The following is a 24,392-nucleotide window of genomic DNA, read 5'->3' as shown; positions in this document are numbered from 1 at the left end:
CAGCTGTCGGATGTGGTATTATTTCCTCTAGTCTATTTCAGACAAGAAATGAAGAAGTATTCTTATATTTTGCACTACATGCTGCAGACAGAAAATTATCTCAGTAGTGTTTGGTTTGGTTTCTACCTTTTCTCTCACTCTCTTCATCTTTTGCAATAGAGCCGCCAGTATTAAAATATAGAGCTGAAGTACAGGCATGACTTTATTAAGCAGAATATCCCAAGCCTCTATGTAGGGATTACATGATTCAGGCTTTCAGAGCAGACTGAGATAAGGCAGTGTAAGGAAAACCCTGAGCCTACCTAAACACTCTCCATGTGGTTTTCGGTCCATGGTTTGTGTGGATTTTTACAAGTTTGTGGAGTACTGCTAAGATATCCCCAAAAGGCATCTAAAAAAATTAAGCCCACTACCACTAAGCTTAAATTCACCATGGAAGAGGCTGAACCTCTGTAAGAAAACTATTGGGGGATCCACAAGTTGTTAGAAGTTGAAAACCATTGCTCCAGTTACAAAATCAGACTGCCAGTGAGTCTGCACAGTAACTTGATTCAAAATGCTTACTCCTGAAATTCAAGATATGTAGTGATGTGAGAAAAGGAACTAACACAGGAGGCTGCATGCCAGTAAAAATCAGCTGGCCCATACAGAGTATTAAAGGACTCCCTGATATTCCAGCTACAGGCACCTATAAACACTACATTAGGCTGTATTAATTATTGGTTTACACAAGAGGCAAAGAATGAACTTGGGAAAGACAGGGATATGAAGATGACAGTATCATCAGCAGCTGTTTTTTCCTTTGCTAATGTTCCTGCTCACTAAAATGAAGATGCTGGCTAGAATTGGGCTTTTGAAAAGACTGAATTATTAGCAATACTCTGCCAAAAGAAAAGCGTGCTCCCTGCATTCCTATAACAAGGACTGAGCTGCTTGCAATTCAAATAATTTAAAAATAAAATAAACTGAAAAAACAGAGAGCTGTATGTTGGTGCAGCTAACCCCTCTGGTGTCATCCTGGGTGGGGAATGCAGAAAGTCTACTCAGCAGTGTGTATGCAGGGCTACCACCCTGGGGATGGAGAAGGGGCCATTTCAGAACATGCACATCACTTGGGTTGATTTGTCTAAGCCTTGTTCAGTGAACATGTCATCTGGGAGGTGCTACAATACTGTGGCTCCGGCAGCATCCACACTCCTGGGGTCCTTCAGGCCAATGATGAAACTGTTGGTTCTTCTGGCCCCATGAACTAGGGAGACCACGTTGACTTTATCCACTTGATGGCCCCTGGCTACAAGAAATTCAATATCTTCTTCAGGAAACTCACCTGCATGGATTTTGAAAGAGGAATTTGTAACTGAAACCAGTGTTGCCTTTGACGCAAACCTCTATTCTAACCCTTTTGGGATCTGCAGTGTGAAGAAAACTGCCTGCAGCCTCTTCAGAAGGCATCCCAGCTAGGGAGAGCCAAGCGGTCGAGGAGGACCAGGACTTACTCTCTCAGCTCACAGCAGCAAAGGCTGTTCAGAGATGGGCAGTGCTCTGTGCGGTGGGGGAAATGAAAGGATCTGGCACCTATTGTAGTTATTCTTCTTACAGTACACAAGGCAGTCCCTGCTCTTAAGAGCTTAATTAAAAATAATAGTATTAACAGTTATTAGTCAAAATAAGATGTAAGGCAGCTCAAAACAAATGATAGTAAAACAAGTTGCCAAATGACAAACTTTGTGATAAGCCTTCCAACTTCCCCCTTCATGTATTTCTTAATCTTCCAGCCATCTACCTTAGGTTCCTTGCTCTTCTGCTTTTATTTTGTTTGTTTGATGTTTTGTAATTTCTGCCTGAATAGAAGTGCCTGAGGATACAAAGCTGGGAATGCAACTGGACAAACTGAGCAGGCACACAGAAATCCCACAGTTATTTAAGCTATATACATTGCAGATGTGTCTTAACATGTATCTTGTTGATGCCAAATGTCCAAACCCACAAATTAGGACCTTCTGAAGTTTTGGATTTGGTTCAATTAATTATAGTTTCCAAGTCTGCAGGTCACACTCACCAGACAATTTTAGATTTTCCTCTGAAATGAGAAGGCCTAGAAACTTTGGCTATTTTGTGTGAAATAAGAACCAAATCTCACTTATGTTTCACTCTGGTAAGGTATGGGACTTTGTGAAAAACAACAGATACACAAAGACTTGTAATAACAAGGACAAGAGCTGGCAGTACAGTCTGCAGAGTGTCAGCATTGATGCTGCATTTCCAGTACTGTCAAGCTACAAGCCTTGCCATAAGCCTTGTCTTCTCCCCAGCTGGTGGAGTTAAGGGACATGGACTGCAAAGTGAAAGAATATCATTTATGGCAGTGGTAATAAAGTGTAGGAAGATCTGCTAGCATTCAGGACCTGTCTGGGTGAAGTTGTGGTTGCAGTCTTGTTTATTTGGATATCTTCAGTGGCATCAGATTGCAAAAGGTTTTAAGCACAGGACAAGGCTGCTACCAGGAGGTGAGCTGGGACAGAGGGAGCGTTGGGGAGAAGCACCTGAAGGAGTTTGGACAGGTGGTGTTGGAGGGGCCAGGGAGTATTCCCAAGACAAGAGGGAGAGGGCATGGCTCAGTAAGGGCTCCAAGCTTTGAAGAAGCTAGGTTGCTGCTTCCTGTCTTCCCCAAAACCCTCTGCACCCACTGAGGACCCTAGAATACAGTGAGCTGTGTGCTGGGCTGTCACACTTCCACAGCAGTGTGCTAAGAAAATCCTGCTCCTTTTCTAAACACGCTAGATTTGTAGGCTGCACCACACCCAGTGTCCATACTCACTGTCAACCTGCAAGATGTTAGATTGAAGCTGTGGGTGAAGTCGACCAAGTGACAAACTTTCACTCAGATTCTTGTTAAATGTTAAAACATTTACCAAAACCTGCAAAAGAATAAAAGATCCTCAATAATAAAAACAAGTAATGAGAATAGGAGAAGCCAACTTCCCGAGCATCCCCCTAATTGGTGGCTCCAACATCTGCAGATGCAGCAGGCAAAGAACATTTTGAACCATTTACCAAACTGCATGAACTAATGCATGGTTTTGCACATACAAAGAGGCCCTTGAAATACGGCCTGTATATTGTTGGTGGAAAAGTGGTACCTTTTCAGGATTGCATGGGCTTTTTGTCACATAGTTCCTGCTAAATTAGGAGAGTTGTGTGTCTGGAATGTGATGGAACCTCTAAATACTTGTTAGTTACAGCCAAAAGCTCAGGACGTGACTTCTCCAAACAAAGCATTAGGAAGCAATGGTTGGCTTTAGTTCTGCTCTGAATAATGCCTTCCAAAAGGTAAGGAAAATGGGAGCCATTCTTGTTGTGCCTTTCTTTTTAGCAATCCATTGCTGTTGTGCATGCACTCAAGCTATTGGCAAGTACTTCACCTCATTACAAATCATAAATTAGGAGGAGCTGCGCAATTTATAGCAAGTTCTGAGCAATTCAGTCGGGAATGCACTAAAAGGAGCTTTTCATGGGGAAAAGGTCTAAAGGGCTGCCAGTCTCCTGCAATTCTCTGAATACAAAATGCTCCTTTTTTTTCCTAATGATCCTTAAAATAAGCTTTTAACAGGTATTAGAATGACACAAAACCATTATAGATTTTGCCAAGATGCTTTTCCTCTACAATTATGAGTGGTGCCACCAGGAAAGGTGCAAGAGAAGTAAACTGGTAGCTTTTAGAGATTTGAAAAACCAAATATGTGGAACTGGTGACATTAAAGAATGAACTGGTAATCCTGTGGCCACCAGTTTCAACAGAGCCTGGGACATAAAGAAGGGAAAGCCTGTACTACAGGAAGGGACCCTATTCAGTGTTGAGCTCAACAGCTGCTCTGAGAGGACAGGTGCCCAGACGCAGCACTGACCTGAATGATGCTGCTCAAGGCTTTGTCCCCATTGTTAGCTCCCAGACATAGGTACGTCCCGCACATCCCCTCAGATGGTCTCACGATGGTGGGTAACAGGAAAGACAGGGGTCGTTTCCGAGGCTGAATGAGATTTTGCTGCAGTTGAAGAAAAGACAGACCAAAAAATTTCAGCAAGCCGACTAAAGCTTTGCTAGTGCTCAAGTTGTGCAGATTAACTTCTTACTCTTCATGCTTCAGCCAACAATTGCACTTGTGTAGTTTTACAAGGCTGACATCCTCACTGCTATGATAATGGTCTCTGGTGTTAACAGGATCTGTCCCATTTCACACCATCGCTCTCTTTTACAGAAGGTACACAGACCCATTCACCCACTTCTAAAGTACCAACCCAGCAAAGTGGGATGGTTTTTCAATACACGGCAAGAAGAAACAACAAGGCAGCGCTGGAAGCCACCAATACTGGTCTGCAATTGTTTCTTTCCAAGACCTGAAGATTTTTTTTCTGCTATCTGTTACTTTTAAACCTGCAGAGCAGCAATTCATAAAGAGAGTCCTTAATTCAAGTCCACAGAAAAGGATGGTTGCTTTAAAGTGCATCTGGACTGCAGGGAAAATAGGTAGCTGAGATGTACAGCATCATTTGATAAAACTGCATTATAATGATAACTGATACACATGAAACCTTCTGTTTACTCTGTTTCAGTGGCTCATATAATGAAAAAATAGGAGCTTTCTACAGACTATTGTCTCTCAATTATTAATAAGGCATTAAATAGCCTCCCTGTTGTGGAGATGAGAATAAAATTGAGAAAAATGGTACAGACAGCTCAAATAAAGAATTTGTCATGTCATTCATTACCGGCCTGGGAATAGAATGGTTCATTGTTTTATTTTGCCAGGAGAAGTCCAACATCTGGCTGTTCAGGAGGACTCCAGAGGGTGTTATTATTCCACTGCCAAAGGGATGATTCAAAGAACTGAAAGAAACATGAAGAAATCTCATAAAAATCCTCCCAGAGATTTCTGTACACCTCGAGGCTTTCAGGGCTCCAATTTTCTGTCCCATCCTGGCTTGATAGACTCTTCGGTAGTTCTTTAGTGCTGGTTAGATGTGAGGAGTGAAAGTCTCCACATACTTAGGAGCAGAAACCATGTGGGCGATGGCAGCTCTGTCCCTCCCTGTGTTTAAGGATTCCCCTCTAGGTTGATGGACCTGTCTCCATGCCCCCATCAGTCCTTAAATTTGGCCATCCAGGGAGCAAATTCAGGCCAGTCCAGACATGTTTCACTATGAGAGGGCTGTGGGATTGCACAGGGCAGAGCAGCACCAGCTCACACATCTCCACCCCATCTTCACTATTTCTTCTGTTGCAGGACTAACTGGGACAGAGCAGCCCAGCTGCTCCAGGTCTGGTCCCATCCTGTCATGTTGAACCTGTTTTCTTCTCCCTGCTCCCACCCTCTGAGTACATTATGGAGGGAAGAAGTAAATCCTTTACCTTACAACAGCAACAATGAAGTCATCGGGCCCCATGACAAGCACCTGGCTAGCAGCAGGTCCACTCTCCACGGAGAAGTGAGGCAGGCGGAGATCAGACGAGAAGGACTGGGAGTCATTAATCAGCTGGCGCAGGGAATTAGCTTCTGATTTACTTCAGCAATGAGGGAGGGAAAGAGGAAAGCAAGCCATGAGCCTCTTGGTCTCTCTGTGGAGGTACATCTAACACAGCTACTGGTGGTGTCTCCCTGAGGGGGCTGACACTGAGGACAGGCAGCTCCTTTGGTTCACCCGATGGAAGGAGACAAGATGGCTCAGTCCACACAGAGAGACAACACTGTGGACCTCCCGGGCTCTGTCTACAGTGGTAAACTCACCCCCAATGGACAGGGGCTGGCACCACCCGGCTGAATGCCAGTCCTCCAGGACTGGCAAGTCAGGTCCTGCTCTGGCCACCAACAATGGCTGGACCTGGCTCTGAGGTAGGAGGCTGGGCTGAAACCCCAGGCCTAGCCTCTCCCACGCGTCTGGGTGTACTGCAAAGGCACCCGAGCCCCACGGTGGGGAAGGGAGAGCCAGAAACTGCATGTGTGGTCATGGTCATGTGGATGGCTGTTTGTCCGACCTGCTGAGAAGGAATATTTAGAGAGGTGAGAAAGTGGGAGGAACCCTCAAGATCAAGCTGGCTCCAGGAAACCTCTGTGTGAGGACATTCCATGACCCTTCCCCAGAGCCCCATGCTGTCAGCTGTGATTCTTGTTGAAGAGTGAGCCCTAGGAGGACACCCAAGGACTGACCTTTCCTCAGTAAAACAGGAGAATAACCTCAGTTTCCCCTGTGCACTGAAAAGAGCAAATCCAGGAATGATATTCAAACCACATATCTTGCAACTGTCACTGTGCCTGTCAGCCTCAGACCTACCTCACCATGTCTTCTGCAGCGTGAGTGACGGACACATCATCAGATGGGTCTCCCAGGTTGCTAGCTAGACTCAGGGCTATTTTTAATGTCTGAATTGAACACACAAAGAAAGAAAGAAAAACATTTAAGTGGCCCTGGAAATACAACTTTTGATACTCCAAACAGGAAGAGGTATCTGGTCTCCTGGCATGTTGGCTGAAGCCTATGAAGAAAAATGTCTAAAAGCCCGGTCCTGGGAATACCTCAGTGCAAAGGGCTGCCACACGAGTATGGGGACCAAAAGGCATCAGTTTGGCATGGCAAACTGTGTGCTGTGGGAGCCCAGCGTATCCAGCAGTGTTTGTACAAGGTGGAACATGCCTGGCAGGAGCTGACCAGCTGGCTCAGCCCAGCTCAGTGGTTCAGCTGCATTGCCAGCTGGCAGACAGGGTCACCAGGACGCCACTTACTTTCTATTTCCATTCCTGAGTGGTCACCACAACAGCAGAGATCACACTGAATCCCAGTGGGACAGTGGGTCCTGGGCTTGCCTTTGCCTCTGGATGGCAGCTCCACTGGTGCAGCACTACTGCTGAGCAGAAATGAGCTATTCTGCTCACCAGCTGCTACCCATGTTCTTAGTTATAAGTCGTCCGAAGTGTTTGAACAGAAAGCGTTAGTCCCAGCACACTTAAGGGAATGACGGTATAAAAAGGGGAAGGCATCTGCTTTCTCATACATGCAGAATCCTGCCTAAGCCAGTCCATCAAAAATGGGAAGATGAAATTTCAAAAGACAGTTTATCCAGCCCTGGTGTTACAGTGCATAGCCAGGGGACAACCACAAGGAGAAATGTGCTCTTCAATCAAGCCAGTTTGGGCCTAGCAGAAATGCACTAGACTTTCAGCTTGCAGATCATCCCATTTTCATTCAAGATTCAAGACAGTACATTACGCCGCAGGTAGATAGCTAGATGTGACTTCTATTTTGATATGTGCCACGCATCAACAACTTCTCCTGAAGCATCATCATTTATCTTCTGATGTACAGCGTAGAACATGATTAACTTCTGGAGAAGGTGGCATTTCCATGAAACAGTCTCCTGACCACCATACCATACAAAGGAGGTACGAGAGGCTTGGTGGCCAAGGAAGAGCTCCACTGAAACAAGCAGACCATATCCACCCCACAGGCACAGGTTAAGGTCATCTTGGTCATGGCTGTCCCAGGGCTGGACTATCTGGTGCTGACTTAGCACTGAATCTCAGCCATGTGTTCAGCCGTGTGATCCCAAGTAAGATCCCAAGATCAGGGTTACACATCTTCTGAAGTGACTGCTCTTTATCTGGAGGTTGCTGTTCTTCAGCTGGGACATGATAACCAATGGGTGAAACTCTTGGCCTGGTGCAAATGCAGAGCAAACAGATTCATCCAAAGCTTCCTGAAGAGAGCTCAAAAATAATTTAGGTGAGTCAACCTCCTCTGCCTCTGCACAGGCCTAGCAGCATGTAACACTTCCAGCTGTTGCATTTTTGCTGAGAGGCAATAACTTCCAAGCACCCACTGTCCTGTCTGCTACAAGGATGTGGTTACATCCTTGCTTAAAATTCCCAACTCATAAAACCCAGCTGTCAATCTGTTAAGCATCTAAGAACGTAAGACTCCTTGCAGGGCACGAAACAGAGCACTTGCTTGACTTCCTGGGAAGCTGCAATGTTTTGGTACGGCTGACAGCCCTAAATACTAGAAAAATCATGATCTAGACCACTGAGATCATGAGGTGGGGTAAAATGTAAGGATTTTGAAAAAATATAGTGTTGGGTCAGTTTTCCTTGTCATTGCCACGTACAGGTTTTTGCTTGCAGCATCAGATTGCTACTCTCCTTGCAGTGCCCTAGCAGAGCTCTGGTTTTCTGGTATGACCAGGGCCACTGGAGCATAAGAGGTAGAGGAAAGAGATGGGACAACCCTGCTGTGAGGTCATTCTGAAGAGACGATGGTGTACAAGAAATGGGCAAAAGCCACAGTTTGTTCTTCTGACAAAGCTCTGCCTAAGGAAGAAAGAGCTCAGCTGAGCAGGATGCTCCAGCACCTGCACCCACCCGAGGCAGCAGAACAGCTCAGATTTACACCTTAGCAGTCTATTCCCTCATTCTCCTCTGGGAATTACCTACAAATATTTTTGTACAACCAAGCAACAAATAAAGTATTCTCTAGCAGCACAAGGAATTCAGCAAATGTTGAACCTCTTCTCACCTCTGCCATCCAGTGCAAGATATTCCCCCTGGATACTTGACTTGTGATGTTAAAGCCCTCAAGGATGTTCAGTGCTGTGATCAGTGCAGGACCTACATGTGGAGGTGGGGGACTGAAAACAAGATGACCTGTGAAGGAAAGAAGGGAGGAATGAAGCTGCTTTTGTCAGATACTGTCCAGTTATAACACTTTCCCATAAGCTAGTGTCCTTGAAGACAGGGAAACCTTTCCAGATTTGAGGGGAAATAATGGAAAGCAACATGATTTGAAAAGGATTTCCCCAAACATTCCTGTTCTATCTTTCTGTTTCTCTATGATGGATGAAGGAAGCCCAAATAGGGATGCTTTTTTTACATCTGAAATTCAGTTCTTTTTGGTTGGCTGGTTGGTTTCTGGACTGCAGTATGGAAAAACGGAGATAAAATGGGTTTGCAACATTACAGCTGTATGGAGAGTAAACACAGGGATTCCTAGAAAAGAATGACATTTTAGAAACTTTTTGCATAAAGTATGTTTTTCTCCGTTGTAGATCAACTTTGGGAACTGTCTTCTGACGTAGGTGCTAGCCTATGGTCCAGCTTCTATCCAGACATTGCATCAATATGTTATCATATTGCATCTTTACACTTTAACACTATCAAAATACCATTGGTCACTACCAAGGAAAAAACAGGCCCATTTCGAAGTGCTGAAAACTTCCTTAACTGCCTAGGATGCATCAGTGTCAGCAGGCAATAGCAGGAAACACCCTGGAGGGCTTTTCTGCAGGTGCCTCAGCACAGCTGTGACTTCAACTCTTGTTAAATACTGTCGCCACCCCTTGCCAGGTGAAGCAAACTTTTAACTAGAGTTGCATGGCAATGGGTCAGGCATTTACCTTGATAGACTGTGTGGATGGGATTCTCCACTGTGACACTGTAATTGCTGAAGTCTTCCTCCACCAAGACTCCTCCATAGTTGTGGACCTGTGTAGGAGAGCAAAGCAGCGCACACTGAGAAAGCTGGGTCAAGGCTTTCTGTGTTCCTCGAGCTTACCCAGGTGAACATACACCATGCTGTCAAACAAATACCACTGAGATTCCCAAGCCAAGTGCCAGGTTCCTCAGCATACCCTGAAAATCTGTGCTTTCATGGCCTTGGTGGCCTGGCTCACCAATCACCACTGCTGGAAGGCTCTGCAGCTCACCTCCAAAAGCTCACCTACCCCATGGGTGCTTTGTAGATGTTCTGCCTACCTGTGACAATGAGGACTGGCACTGACTCACAGCCTTCTCTCCCCTGGGTGGCAAGCATGAGTATGTTAAAGGTTATGAAGCATTTGAATACTGCCAGGATAAAAGATCTATATGGATCTGGGAGAGAAGGAACCTGGGTATAGCAGGTCGTCATCACTAGAAATCTTGAGCATACAATTCCCAACTTATTTTTAATTATTTCAGGTGATAGTGGGTCTGCTGTACCCTTGGTCTTTCTGTAAGACTCTCCCAGAGGTACAATTTACTGGGCTTGGTAATTTTCATGAACACGGTAAAGATGGGTAATTCCCTTCACTGCAGGTCTTCTGTGGTTGAGTCATGATGGAGATGAGGTAGGACCATCACATCTGCATTCCGCTGATCTTAAGATCTCCTGAAGTGGGTAATACTCTCAGTAAGCATACAGGTGCTACTGTGCTCATGGGCCAACTCTTTCACGACCTAGGAGAAGCGACACAACCTGGTGAGAGGTTCTGCTGGGGTGAGTAGCTGCTATGAGTCCTCTGGATTTCCATTCAAAAATGCGCAAGAACAAATAACCTGTGCATGCTCTGATTTCTAAACTAGCCAGCTAACTTGTCAAGAAAACTCCTTCTGTGGCAGAAATGGATGAATGACTGGAGCAGGAAAGCTAATGCAGGACACGCTGGGGGGGGGCAGCATGTCAAACCACCCCAAAGCTGCAAAAGAAGATGTATTCCCTACAGGGGATCCCTGCCTCTTTCCCAAAGCAGTCCCAGATAACAGGCCAGGCTGAACCCAACAGCTGAGATGAGCAGGCAGGTGCCTGTGCCAGGAGCTGGCTCCCTGGAGCTCAGCCAGCGGAAAGCCTGGGCAAAGCAGTGGGGAGTGGGGCAGGAGGAGCCTGATGGCACAGAAAGGGGAGAAGCCCTGGCCAGCCACACACTGCAGACACCATCTCAAATTCCCCAGAGAGCACTTTTTTGCACCCGTGCCTTCCTGCCACAAGATAGAAACAAAGGGTAGGGTGTTTTGGAGCTTTACTTGCTTTCACCATGTTGATGCCCTCCCTTTGCTGGAACAATAAGCACTGTGGGAAGCCAGCACTTTGCTCTGCTCTGCAACTAAAGCTGGAATTGCGCACTTGATCCCAGAGCTTGCCAGGGTCTTTGGTGTTGCAACCCTGGGCCTTGCTCCTCCATAGAGAGTTTGTGCGTCCCTGCAGCAGCCCTCAGGTCTGGGGAATGGGGTGATAAAGCAGGGTTTAGCTGCGGAGATGCACCACAAGCTTGGGACTTTTCCTGTTCCTCGTTCTCCACCTCTGCTGTGGTCCAGGTGAACCTTAGGAGATTTCCAAACACAGAGCTCACAAATATCTAAGGCTTGAGCTGAATGAACCCCTTCCCAGTTACTGACAACATGTTGAAGGTGCATCACTTGAACCAAGGTGGTAGGGAAAAATGATGTCACCAACCACCTTGATTGCAGCTACCCAGGTATAAAAGTTGTTTGTTGTTGGTTTTTTTCTACCAGAATAATTACTTTGTTTGTTGATGCTATTTTTTCCAGAAAACCTCTAACAATAGGAGTTAAACTAGGGCAACCCTAAGAGGGACCAAGCCTGTCTGATCTTCTGCTCCCAAGGCTCACAGTTTTATTTTTAAACCATTTTCCTGGAGTCTATATCTTACAGTCCCATTAACAAGAAAAATTTGCTTCTCAACAGCAGGATACCTCTCCTTATGGGGAAAAGGGGGTTGCCACTAATATTAACACAGCCCAGAGCGGGGCTTGAAATTAAGATTTTTTTCCTTAGAAAAAACAGTCTGTCCTGGTTATAGACAAAATGGAGGTTTTGCTTCCGTAGGCTGTGGATGTGACCCGCGTGCCACTTACACCACTGCAGTGACAGGGACAGGAAAGAAAGAGGCTCCATGCATTTGTCCCCATCATTGTGCTGACACTTGGCTATGGCTTATCTCCAGGCTGTCACCTTCAGCAGATGACATGGCAGGTGGCACCCCCAGCCCAGGCTGTGCTGTGTGGTCTGGGGCAGACACAAGGACAGACATGGCTCACCTCAGAGATTATCTCTTGGGTCAAATTTCCACTGTAGAAAGCTGACACCCCTTCTGCCCCCACCAGCTCCAGGACAGCTGCGAGGTCCAGGCGCCTGACAAACATGCCAGGCACCAAGGGCTGGCCATCCGGCAGGAAGATCTCCCGAAATTTGTCAGAGTAGTTCAGGTCCTTCAGTTCACTTACGGCTTTGGCTGCGGGCAAGAAGGGGAAGGACATCCAGAAAAGCCAGGGTGCAGGAACGCGCAGGGGACCTGGAGTCACTGCACCTGATGGGGATGTTGGAGAATTGCTGCTGCCTCTTGCCCTATTTCAAAACTAGAGGGAGGCTGGATCATGCATCCATTAGAGCTGGGAAGGAAACCCAGAGAAACCCCAGTGCCCTTCCCTGGCTGGCCCTGGGCTGCTGCCCAGTGTGGGCTGCTCTGACCCGTCCCTGACCAGCCCTGGGAAAGGGCTCCAGTTTTGCTGCCACCACACTCTCCCCTTGCTGGACCATGGCTCACGTGTTGCTCAGCTCCCAACACCATCCATCTCCAGGTGCAAAGAGCCTTAATCTCCCATGAATAACCGTCTACATCCCCAGCTGCCTCGCACCCAAGCACAGTGGCCAGTGTGCTCCGTGCTGAGCAGCCACCCTTGGGTCCCCATCAGGTACTCACCCAAATCGTATGTGACATTAAACCCATCGTGGGCAACACCGGCCGCGAGGCCCAGCAGCTTGGACCATGGGAGTCTGCCAAAGGAGAAAGGACAAGGAGAAATGTGCCTTGGAGGGGTGCAGCAGGGCAGGGTGGTGGGAAGCAAGCACAGGGCTCAGCTCTGCAGTCAGGGGGCTCCTGAAAGACCAGGCTGTGTGGCCAGCAGTGGCCAAAAGGAGCTTTCAGTGGGTTGTTTCTTTTTAGCAGGATCAACTCAGTGCTCCACGATGTGCATCAGAGAGGAACGTCAGTGCAAAGACAGGGGAGGGGGCATCTCTGGAGCAAAATCTTAAGCCAGGCTCCAGCCCTGAACAAGTCATTCAGATCCCTCCCTCCCTGTCCCAACAGGGCATCAAGGGGAGCCACACTTCTTAGGTTCTAGCTAAAGAGAGAATGAAAATACACAGACATGCATGAAAATGTTCTGTGCCTATTTCTAAGAAAACATTTATTGTCTGTCTCGTTAGCCAAAATTTTGCTTTGCAGAAAACCTGACCAAGCTGAATTTTTTCTTTTGTTATATGAAGTACCACAAAATGAGCATATTTGTCAACACAAGCCTCCAAATACACCTTAGCTGATGGGTTGTGACTGGTGGCTGAGAACGGGGTCTGATGGCGAGGGCTCGTGTGCTCCCAGCTCCCCCTCAGGGACCCTAGGGCACAGCCTGTGTGGAATGAGGACAGCCTGCCTGTGCCAGCCTCAAGTCTTACCTCCCGTGTAACTCGTGCGCTTGGTGCATTCCTTGTATCATGCCTGGTACGCCCACGAGCAGACCTGGCTGTAAAATAGGAAGGACAAAAAGGAAGAGTAGTGTCCTTCCCATGAGGTCATGGGACATGGTCCCCAGTTGCAAGTCAAGGAGATGCAAGTCCTGTTTACATGGGAAATGTCTGCATGGTCTTTAGGAGAGGGGAGGAGGTCTGTAGCAACACACTAAATTAGGGAGCAAGTTTTTGGAAGGAAAGAGGCAAATTCAATCCTGGTCTCAACCCAGTCTGGTCAGGAGAAATAACTCAGCAGAACGACATGGGATTCTGCTCCTTCCTGGGACTCCTGTTCTCCCAGCTCCCCACTGCCAGAGGGACATGCCTCTACTCCCCAAGCCCTGCAGGCTCCAGGTATTTTGGGCCTGCCAAAGAAGTATTTTCCCTGGACTCTGCATGTCTGTAGGGGCCAGGATCTCCCATGGTGGGAGAGGCCTCCTGTCGCTTCCCTGGGCATCTCCCCCTCAGCCCGAAAGTTGTGGCAAGAGGAGAGCTGGTGACATCAGCCTGCTACAGCCCTGGAGGGGTCGGCCATGGGACACTGGTCCTCACCTTGGTGTCCTTTTGCAGGTCCCCCTCCAGTGGGATGCCCAGGGGAGCCACCTCGCGGAAGTCGATCACCCAGCTCCTGTTCTTCCGAATGTCGTGGACCAGCATCACCCCACCCCTGCAGCGAGACAGGGGTCACACCACAGCACTGGCTGTCCCTGCAACAGCTGCTGCCACACAGCCAAAATGAAGAGCACAGGTGCCACTGGGGCCAGGCCCAGGCCCAGCATGGCGGGGCCATCTTAGCAGGTCACCAGCTTCAGCAGTAACCCAGGGCTGGCCAGCGGCACAGGGGAATGCTGCTGCCCTTTCCCAGAAAGCAGTTCAGAACAACTGAGCCAGGGTCAGTGCGGGATGCAGGCAGCCCCCATGCTGAGCCTGCAGCAAGGCTGGATCAGTCCCTGCCAGCCTGGCCAGAGGGCCACTGGTTGTGTTCCACTGCCAGGCTGGGAATATCTGCAATTTTCTTTCTAATCTGAGCAGTTTTGCAACAGAACAGGGTTTTTGCTTACAACAGCAATCCGAGGCGCAGCCTGGAGAAGCTATCAGGTGGCGGTCATTTATGCAACGCTCCTGAGACCTCCTGCAGAGCCGAGAGCACCAGGCTCACGTGGATGCCACCCTGGGGATGAGGGCTGGGAGGAGGCCACCCCTCACCACCGTGCCTCCCCTGGCTGCTGCCCAGAGCCTGGCTCGGACCTCAGCCTCCTGTTGCAGCAGGAGCAGAGCTCATGGAGGGAAGCACTCAATCTCTGAAAGCACTGGGACTGAGCCCAGGGTGTTGCAAGCTCTTGGCATGCTCGCAGAGGGGCTCGGCAACCTGTAGTCACTTTTTCAACTCTCTTGAACCTAAGGCTTGGATTTTTCTGGCAGCCACTATGGCAGACGCAGCTTTTCCCTCCCTGGGGGTCTCTGTCCCTCACTGTCAAGTTGGTGCACAGGAAGGATCCCTGTCCCTGTGCAGACGTGGACACGTTCACTGCCTGATGTTAAGAGACCTGGTACCATGTGCTGGGACTCGGGCTACCATGAAGGCACGCCTCAGCTGGTAGGGAAACCACCTGCCTGAGGACAACCGCAGACAACAGCAGAGGGTGAGTAATCAACACTTACCCGCCAATCCCTGATGTGTGTGGGTTGACGATTCCCGCACAGAGGGCTGAGGCTATGGCCGCATCTACTGAGGAGCCCTGCTTGTTGAGCACCTCTATGCCCAGCGCCGTGCAGCGGGCAGCATCCGTGACCACAGCACCGCGGTGGAAGATCTGCCAGAAGAGGAGAGTGGTTGTGACCAGGGAGGGGTGCTGGGGCTGCCCAGATCTTCGCCCAGCTCTCTGGCACCTGAAGCCTGAGGCCAGTGTCAAGGCTGTGGCTGATCTGCATTTTCAGGTGCCTCCAAATGCCGGTGGGAGTAACACGTCCCTTGGCACATCCCTGCACCAGGGCAGCTGTGGCATCTCTGCATGTATCCACGGCCATCAGCTTAGCTGCTTTCAACACTAGACATGCTAAGCTGGTGGGCCACGTCTCACCCTGTCCTCCACAGCCCCAGAGCAGGGTTGGACTAATCCTCAAGAGCAATGGGCAACAGCATGCTGTCACTGCACTGCACCAATGTGGTCACTGGAAACAGGAATATTGCTACAAAGAATGCAGCATCCCTCCCAGTACCACAGCTTGTTCTCATCCTTCCCTGGTGCCAGTGGCAGTGATAATGCAATCACAAAAAGTTTTAAAAAGTTCATTTTAACCCTATAGTACAAATTGCAGCATCTCAGCATGAGCCAGAGTGGCCGTGGGAAGTGCGAAGATGGAAGGGCCACAGCAGGCTGGTGGGCAGGACTGGCCCTTCCAGCAGTGCCACGAAAGGGGCTGCGTTGCACAGCCTCCCTCCGGCACTGCACCCCAGTCAGCCACAGGGCCAAGCCACTCCACTCCCAACAGGTGCGTTTTGCATGCCAGTGACAGAGCAATAAATTAAAAAACCTCAGATCTCTTTCATGTGGACTTGCAGGCAGCTCTGCCCTGCTGGGCAGCATATGGAGAAGATGATGGTGACTACTGGCTGCCCCTTGGCCCTTCTCAGGCTGCAGTACTTGGCAGGAGATGTTCTCCAGGAAAGTATAACCCCATGGCAATGCTGCCTTTGCTCTGCAATTCAGCACTACTTTGTGGGACAGATTAGCAGGAGGCTTAGCTCTGTTTTCAGCTATTTTCCTGCTTGGTCCTGGACAGATCCTTCCAGAGGCAAGCCTGGGCATACAGATCCATAAAACTCTCTCCAATTGGAGATGTACGAAAGATGCCTACTGCTTAACTAAGGATTGCTTTCTGAAAGCATTCACATCTGGCTCAAACTACAGCTGCAGACAGAGCGGTGGGGCTGCCTGTTTCCCACCGGCCACACCCCCAAACCTGCCAGGCACAGCCATCCATGCCCTGGCCACAGGACAGGTGCCAAGAGCCCAGCTGACCGCCAAGAGCCCAAATGACCTCTCCAAGCACAACCCCCAGCTTCAGGAAAAAGGTGTTGAGACAATTGGGGGTGGAATCACAGAGAGAGACTCAGCACCCAGGGTCTCATTGACACTGGCCAGGGCCCACCAGCACTTACCCCAGTAAACTGCTGGCAAGGAGGAAAGTTAGGGAGCTTCTCCTATTTTTGGAGCCAAAGCCTGACTTCAAAGCTGCTGTTTCATCTTACCTGAGGGTCCCCAAAATAGATCTGCATGATCAGGGCCACTGTGACCCCCGTGGCAAAGGTCAGACAGGCGGTGATGATGACAGTCAGCCCATCCTGCCGGCAGCTGCAGTCTCCAGAAAAAGGGTCCTTGCTGGTCTCCTGGAGAGGAGACACGTCCTGGCTTCCCATCTCTGATGAGGATGAGGGCAGGCGCTGGAGACGTGCAGACTTCAGGAAGGAGTCTGGGTCTTTGTGGGCAGCAGGGAGAAAACAAGTGTTAGTTATTGAGCAACATGGGGCTCTTATTGCAGTGTTTACCCAGTGCTAACATTACACCGTGCCCCTTCCAGCAAGGCTATTACCTTCCCTATTGTTCCCAGCTCTCAAGAGACTTTCTGGCTCAGATGCTGCTTTAGGTCATTTTACTGATCCCTTCCTTTAGCTCTAGTTATTCCAAACTGACTTCGCTGGAGTTAATAGGGGTAAAAAAACCTGAATTTTGCTCCATTTCAGTCCACTCATCAGTCTTCAGCGACGGGCCCACAGTTACTGCTCCATTTGGAGGGGTTCTTAACAGCACCAACTTGCAAACAGGTCTCTGAAATGCAGCAGGACTGAAGAAAAGGAAATTAAGATACAAAAAAAATAAAAATCCAGCAGCCTTATTTGGAGCTATGCTTGAGCTAAAGCACCTAGGCAAAACAGAGGCAAAGCAAAACGTGTGGCCTGGGCACAGGAAATACCTCTATGGAAGCATGGCAAAGTGAGGGCAGAGAGAAGCAAACCTGCAAACCAGGGGGCCTTGGGATGTCCACCTGCTCTGATGGCAGGAAAGGCTCTGCTTTAATTTCTTGCTTCCTCCAGCTGATGAGGCCCACTGTGAAATAAAGCCACTTGCCGAACGCCCAGCTCTGAGATGGCAAATGCCATGGGGCAGGGTTTTGCTGGGCATCCACCAGACAGCAAACAATGCTCAGCAGGATGAAAAAGTCTCTCTTTTGCTCTGAAAGATGCCTTGAATCTCTGCTTGCATCAGCTGCTGCCTTTGCGGTGGGGAGGATGCTGGCTGAGTGTGCCCTGCCTGCGCACAAGTGCTACCAGGCACGTGGAACTGCTGGTGCAGCCGTGGGGACATGCCCGTCCCTGCCAGGCACTGAATGGGACCAAGCGGCTCAGGGCATCATCCAGGGCTCCTGAATGAATTTTTTGGTGGGCTGCCAAGAGCCAGAAAGGGCTGCAGTGCCCCATGCATCCACAGTGGAAAGAAGAGGAGCACGGAGTGGAAAAGACGAGAAGCTTGTCCCTCCACACAGGGGACATTTCCCAGGTTTGGTGTAAGGGAGAAGGTAATAGCATATGTCCATACATTCTGTATGGTATGTCTAAATATTCTGATGGTTTTAATATTTTGTATCAGCCGTGAAAACTGGTTTGCTGCTAGATGACTGTAAAAGTGAGATTTGGTAAAAAATTATTAGAAATCTTATACTAACACTATGACTGAAACAATAGGCAAAAGTATAGCCAAGCAATTAACTAGTAGAGGTAGTTACTCATAAGTTTTGCAGCTCTTTGCTCTTATGACTAGATGTTCCTGTACACTAGATGAGAACAATATTGAAACTGACCACATGTGATTGAAACTGCGTTAAGCTTCAAGATCAAAGAACAAGGACTTCAAGGACAGCCAAGAGAATCTCAAATAGGTCAGTGGTCATAAAAGCAGCCCTTCGATTCAAATGAATTCTTCATTGCACATGATCAGATGTAGGCAGTACTATGATAATCAGTTACAATAATTTTTATGTATATGTATACTAATCTGATTAATATGTAATTGTTACTCCATATAACCTGTTTGTGCTGAAGCTGTGGCATGCACACTAGGTGGAATTATCCCCCATGCATCCAGCACTGCAATAAAGAATGCTTGCTTTCTAAAATTCCAACACAAGTCTTAGAGAGTTTCTTCAACCAGCTTTTCAGTATCAAAGGGAGTGAGCAGGAAACTCTGCATCCCCCAACATCCTGCCGTGCCTCTCCATCTGCTCTGGCAGGCAGCATTTCCCTGGGTACTGCCAGCCCTGTCCTTGCGATGATGTTAAAAAGACCTGTTGGGTGCAGCTCTCCTGGGGCCAGGCAGGGAGTTTGTTTTAATTGCAGTGATACTGCAACCAGAAGTAAGCCCCCTGCAGCCGGGGAATCCCCTTAGGGTGAATTTAACCTCATTCATGCTGCAGTGATTTAGAAGCGCACCCCTCCAGGACACAGTCTCTCTGCTCTGCTCCTGTAGCACTAGTGACATGCTAGCCCAACACATGGGGACATGAATATTCAGGGAGCAACCATGGGAAAGGACAGGCCATGGCCCTCCAGGGTGGCCTCTCCCACCCACGCACAAGTCCCTTTGTTCTCTGCCACAAACATCCCACATGGCTTTGGGCAAGTCACTTAGTCTATGTGACCACTGGTGCTGCATGGGGACAGCAGGGCCGTGGTTGGTTTGGGGACAGGAGCAGCTGGAAGAGGTTAGTCAGGAGCACAGAGGGCAAGGAGCAGCCTGTGAGGCCAACAGACAGGTGCCCGTCCCACCACCGATGTCCACACTTGAAAGAGAAGCCACCAAACCCTACTTGGCTTCCATGGGGGCTGTGAAGAAGTGGCTTCACGGGGGAACCAGTGCTTTGGGGAACCAGGGCCACCCCAGCTCTGGAGCCACTGCAGAGGGGACAGCAGAGACTGGAGCAGCTCGCAGGCTCTGGCAGTCACTGCAACGTGGGACCGTTGAGTCCTTTGGGGGGGTCTGTCCCCAGCACTGACAGCACAACAGGGGCTTGTCCTATTAATGAGATCTCTGGGTGGTAGAAACCAAAGGTCTGGGTTCCCTCCCTGCCAGTCCAGCAGATAACGTGGCACGGAGAAGCACAGCCGGCTTTTGCAACACACATGCAGCGTCAGATGAGCACCAGTTTCCACACGGCAGGAGAGCAGCAGCTCCTCCAGCCTCCCCACATGCAGGCACCTGGGGAGCCTGAGACCCCGCGCCTGGCAGGGCGCCAGAACAGCCAAAACTGCACCAAACACTGCTCGTGATCTGCACGGCGAGACAAGAGGCCTTGTGCTTTCCAAAGAGCTGTTCCAGCAAACCTGCACGCGGTGGCTTCGCCCCAACAGTGCGGGATGGCACAGGATGAGAACGGGCAACGGGAACTTCACCCGGTGGTCACAGCGGGACAGGGCAGGGGACACAGGGGACATGGGGCCTGCTCAAACCGAGTTTGAGGGTCGATGGGGCAGAGACCTGCCCGCAGGCTATGGAGCAGCCCCGGGGGTGAAGGGCAACGTTGCTTGGAGGAACATGACATGGGGGAGAAAAATCGTTTCTCTGAACCACCGAGAAGGAAGCAATCGACTAAAATCAGGCAAAGGGTTTTCACAAGGATCCAGGACCACCCGACTTTATTACAGCCGCCCACCTGGCAGGAGGGATCGCTAGCTCCGTGCCAGACCCCCGCTATCTCTGGCGCTCTCCCGTGCCCGCGGCTCCCGCCACGTCCCCGCAAGGGAAACGAGGACCTGGGAGCCCGACGAGCCCCCCGCTCTCTGCCTGGGGGCCAGGGAGAGGGAGCTCCTCTGCCCGGCCGAGGGCCGGCAGCGCCGGGGAAGGCGGTTTGGAGGGCGAGCGGGGGGCTGCGGTTTGAGGGGACCCCCGAAGCCGGCCTGCTGGAGGCGGCGGGCGGGCTCGGGGCCGCGGGCGGAGCGAGGGCTCGAAGGGGGGGGGGAGGGCCGGCCGGGGGTCGGCGGGGGCCGGGGGCACGCGGGCGGGCTCGGCCGCCGCCCCTCACCCGTGTCCTGCTCGCCCAGGAACGCGTCCTCCTCCTTCCGGGAGCGGAGGCCGCCCTCGGCCGCGCTGCCCGCCTCCTCCTCGGGCAGCCGCGGGAAGCTGGTGATGCTCATGTAGTCCACGGGCGAGCCGGCGGCCAGGGTCCGCTGCCGGCCTCCCCCCGCCTCCGCCGGCACCGCCATCGCCGCCGCCACCGCCCCCGCCGGAAGGGGCCGGGCCGCGCCGCGCCGCGCCGTGCCGCGGCGGCCTCGCGGCCCCTCCCCGCGGCGGGGCCCTGAGGGGAGCGGCCGGCGGCGGGCGGTGGAGGTCGGGGCGGTCCGCAGAGGGGTGACGCGCTGGCCTGGATCCTCCACCCTGGCCGGCGGGCCCTGTCCCGGTGCCGGGCGCTTCCCCACGGCCCGAGCGCTGCGGTGGGGGAGCCTGGGGAGGGGAACGGGACAGCGTGGGAGTGCCAGGCGCAGGGTGGCTCGGGGTGGAGGAGAAGGGCCGGGCTGGCCTGGCCTCCAGCCGGGTGAAGCTCTCGGGGTCTGAGCTCCCCCTTGTCCCCTGCTCCACACGCGGGGTCCGAGCTGGGGGGGATCAGCCCTGGCCCCCCTCAGAGCAGGGCCGTCTGCTTTCCGAGCCAAGCCTCCAGGGCAGCTGGATCAGAGATTTCTTAGTCCTGTCTCCAGAGGGCTTGGAAGAGTTTTCCGAGGAACGTGCACATACTTTGTGTCATCGCTTGTTCAAGCCGACCTCTAGCAGGGAGGCTCACACACCACCATTTCATGCATTACCACGGCGGCAAGGGGGCGTCCAGCACCCAGTGGGACACCATCGGCAAGAGACACAGTGACATTGCCACAAAGCAGCCTCGTGTGTGCTCTCTGAGCCAGCTTGGCCTTCCAACATGGACCTCTCATGCATGGCCGTCTGAAGATGAGAGCTGAAGATTGCAGTCCTCCTCGCAGCACAACAGGTTTCAGTTTTTGCAGGTGAAGCTGGCCAGGCTCAGCCCTGGCACCAGTGGCTCTTGCTGCTGCTGCCTCCAGCAGCACCAGCATGTGTGTCAGGATGGGCTGAGGCTGCCAGGTAGTGCAGCTGGCCAGCACGGAGCCAGGTGGGTACAGGCAGAGCCCAAACTGGGGCTGCAGAACCAGCCATGCCTGGAGCAAACCCAAGCTCTGGTTGCCAACAGCTCCCATTTGGCAAAGAGTTTTGACTGAAATGCATGCAGTAGGGGAGGCCTGGTTTGCATGGACATTTCTGAAATCAGACTGGCTGAAATATTTCATTTTTTCCCCCTATGCTTCTTTCAGAGGTTGACCTAAAAAATACCAGTAAAATAACTGGAAGATGGAAGAGGTTGTTTCATTCTGGGCTGAACAAAACGCTTCAGGTTTGTGCAAATTACTTCCCCCCACAACAACACTGGCCTCTCCCTCTCAGCTTGGCACAAACACTTGACTGTTCAGCTGCCAGATCTGAAAAATCCATCCTCTGTCCTGATCTATCCTAGATATCTGTTGTTTTGGGAGATGGAGCGTGTTGAGTGCTAGGCTGTTTGGCTCTGGGGAAGTCACCTGAGAGGTGCATCTCCTACTTTCTCATCCTCCAACGAGCCAGCTAATGCCCCCTGCTCTTCCCTCTGTGAGCAGCTCCACTAGCTCGGTCAATGCTCGCTAATGCAGGGAGATTTAAATCTTCCTTTGCTGTGGCAGTGGCAAGGTTTTGCTAGTGCCCTCCAGCAACCTGAGGGCATAATGGGCACTGTCAGTTACTAACTAAATACTCGTGGGAGGATAGTTCGGCTTTTGCAAGCCAGTCTCAGCCTGCTCCATTTTCAGACATCTCTCCAGCCTTCTCATCCCCAGCAGTTGGAGGTGGTCCCTTCCCACCCAAAGCAGCTCCTCCAAGGCCAGGAGCTTTGTGCATACTGCATCCTCCTCCGCCCATTTGCCTGGCAAACTATTAACAGACATCCTTGAAATGAAACACCCTAGGAAGCGCGTGCAGGGACACACTCAGCAAACACTATCCCCAGTTGCCAGACATATGTGTGACTTAACACTGCTTGAAGACAAAGCTCTACTTCCTGCTTCTTGGGTTTTCAAGACCCTGCTTGCCCCAGACCAACCCAGCCTCTATTACTCTTGTGTTTCTGACAAACCAAAACCAATCAGCTCTGTCACCCGTGGGCAGCTAAATCCCAGCAAATGTAGGCACAGCCTTTGCAAGCTTGGTAGTCAAGCTGGTGAAATGCAGAGATAATGACACCTCCATGGAGGGGACAGAGGCCCCTCAGTGGTGTGCTCCCAGCCCCAACAGGCACCACTCACTTTTAAGAACATCCCAAGCACTGTTAAAGCAACTGACATCAGCAACATTCCCTTGCTGGACCAAACCCACAGGTAACAAATTTACATCATGCTGCATGCTCAGCCATCGCCGCTGCAGAGCTACCCTGCGGCAGGCAGCAGCTGTTTTAGCTGAGGTCTGACAACTGATGTTGCCAAGACGCAAGGTGCCCAGCCACACAAGCCACCTCTCAATATGTCAGCACATCTTTGCACCCACACCATTTTTCCCTTTAACACCAAAAATAACTTGCATTAAAGTTTTAACAGATAATACACTTGAAGCCCAAGAAAGACCATAAGAAATTTCTCTGCCAGTTCCACACCAGAACACATTTGCTCCTCTCCTCACAATGAGGTCAGGCTGGGGAATATCTCACTCTCCTTTCTCTAAGAGACTGAATTGTTATCCTGAACCATTTGCCTCAAAGATTGTTAGGTGTGAGGGACTGGACCATCATCTCAAGGAACTGTGAAATGCTTATCTCGAGCCCTTTGTCTCTAAGATGGCCTGTTTAAGCAGGACACTCCTCTGTCCATAAGGACGATTACCAGGCCATTGAGACATCCAGGGGAGGAGGGCTAGAGCTGATCTGGTGTTGATCACGCGAAGGTCGTGTGATAAACAAAACCTGCAGCGCATGACGTCATTGAAATATGCCCTATAAAAACCCATAGAGACAAGCTGTGAGCGGCTTTCTTCACCACCAAAGAATTGAAGATTGAGGACCAATGGGACACCACTGGATCCGTGGTGGTGGCCCTCCTCACAACTCCCACCACCGACTGCTTGCCTGAGGACCAACGGGACGCCGCTGGATCCATGGTGGTGACTATCCTAGCAATCTTATCCTGACTGCTTGCTTGATTTCTACCTTTTCTTCCATTCTATCCTATCGCCACCATTTTCCACTTCTGATACTTTTGATAATAAAGGCTATTTTGACTATACGGCATTTTGACCTCGTTTGTGTCTTAATCTCGCTCTTGGGATCATATCGAAACCTTCCCCGACATTGGATCAGGACACTTCTTGCAAGGGACTGGATGCTTTTTGCTGAAAGCCAAAGTGATGTTGCTCCAGGTCTGCACCTAGCAGTGAGCTTCACAGAACCTGCAGGCAGTACAGCCTCTTCTCTGCACCATCATGTAGACCCCATAAGGATGCAGCCTCCTGGTAGAAACAAATCCTAACAGCTGTGGCTCCCACAGCTCAGCTCTCCGGTGCAGGAAAGATCTTTCTCTTCCTGAGTCGCTGATCCAGAGTAGCGCAGACCCCCACCAGCCATTGGTGTAGTCCCCCACCCTTCAAGGAGAGGAGAGTGCAGAGTGTGTGCATTGTGCCAATACCAAAAGTGCTGAGGACAGAGGTGTTGCCCAAGCCCCTGTCCCCACCACTGCAGTCACTACTCCTGTCAGATGCTGCTCTTCTGTCCTCCTAGCACTCAGTTTCATGCTCTCTGCTAGATCATCCCTGTGTCAATCTCTCAAGTCTCTGCAAAAAAGCCTTGTTTTTACAGTGCTTATCATTGTAAGATGCTCAGCTCCATTCTACAGGCTGCCACATCCCCTTGAGCTTCTTAAAATTAACGTCCTTTCTTCAGGGGCAGATGCCATAGCTTTAGTTCTCTTGGTCATCAGCACTGAGGATACC

General features: G+C 50.5%; 1 protein-coding gene across 3 annotated transcripts; it reads right to left on the bottom strand.

Annotated features, from left to right (window-relative positions):
• Window positions 1–184: 184 nt before the first annotated feature.
• Window positions 185–20,601, bottom strand: GGT7 (gamma-glutamyltransferase 7). Of its 3 annotated transcripts, XM_049816243.1 has the most exons (16): window positions 17,344–20,308; window positions 17,051–17,172; window positions 16,580–16,806; window positions 14,989–15,140; window positions 13,879–13,993; window positions 13,273–13,340; window positions 12,521–12,594; window positions 11,859–12,052; window positions 9,440–9,527; window positions 8,563–8,690; window positions 6,328–6,416; window positions 5,408–5,560; window positions 4,768–4,885; window positions 3,906–4,043; window positions 2,819–2,918; window positions 185–1,327 (listed from the first exon to the last, which is right to left on the bottom strand). In XM_049816243.1, the coding sequence occupies exons 1-16, from the start codon at window positions 17,508–17,510 to the stop codon at window positions 1,164–1,166; spliced, it is 2,097 nt and encodes a 698-aa protein (XP_049672200.1). In that variant the 5' UTR covers window positions 17,511–20,308; the 3' UTR covers window positions 185–1,163. The 3 variants fall into 3 exon arrangements, with proteins under 3 accessions (XP_049672200.1, XP_049672201.1, XP_049672202.1); XM_049816244.1 differs by lacking the exons at window positions 17,051–17,172; window positions 17,344–20,308 and adding an exon at window positions 20,404–20,601; XM_049816245.1 differs by lacking the exons at window positions 17,051–17,172; window positions 17,344–20,308 and adding an exon at window positions 16,921–17,024.
• Between the last annotated feature and the right edge of the window lie 3,791 nt (window positions 20,602–24,392).

Source organism: Accipiter gentilis, chromosome 14 (assembly GCF_929443795.1).
Source record: "Accipiter gentilis chromosome 14, bAccGen1.1, whole genome shotgun sequence".
Lineage (NCBI taxonomy): Eukaryota > Metazoa > Chordata > Aves > Accipitriformes > Accipitridae > Astur > Astur gentilis.
This window is presented reverse-complemented; position numbering and strand designations above follow the sequence as displayed.

Coding starts and splice junctions, on each gene's coding strand:
- GGT7 (XM_049816243.1), bottom strand. CDS start 17,510: ATGCCCAGCAAAACCCTGCCCCATGGCATTTGCCATCTCAGAGCTGGG. Junction 12,595..13,272: donor GCGCACGAGTTACACGGGAG/GTAAGACTTGAG, acceptor CTCCTTTGGCAG/ACTCCCATGGTCCAAGCTGC. Junction 4,886..5,407: donor TTCATTGTTGCTGTTGTAAG/GTAAAGGATTTA, acceptor TGTTTCTTTCAG/TTCTTTGAATCATCCCTTTG.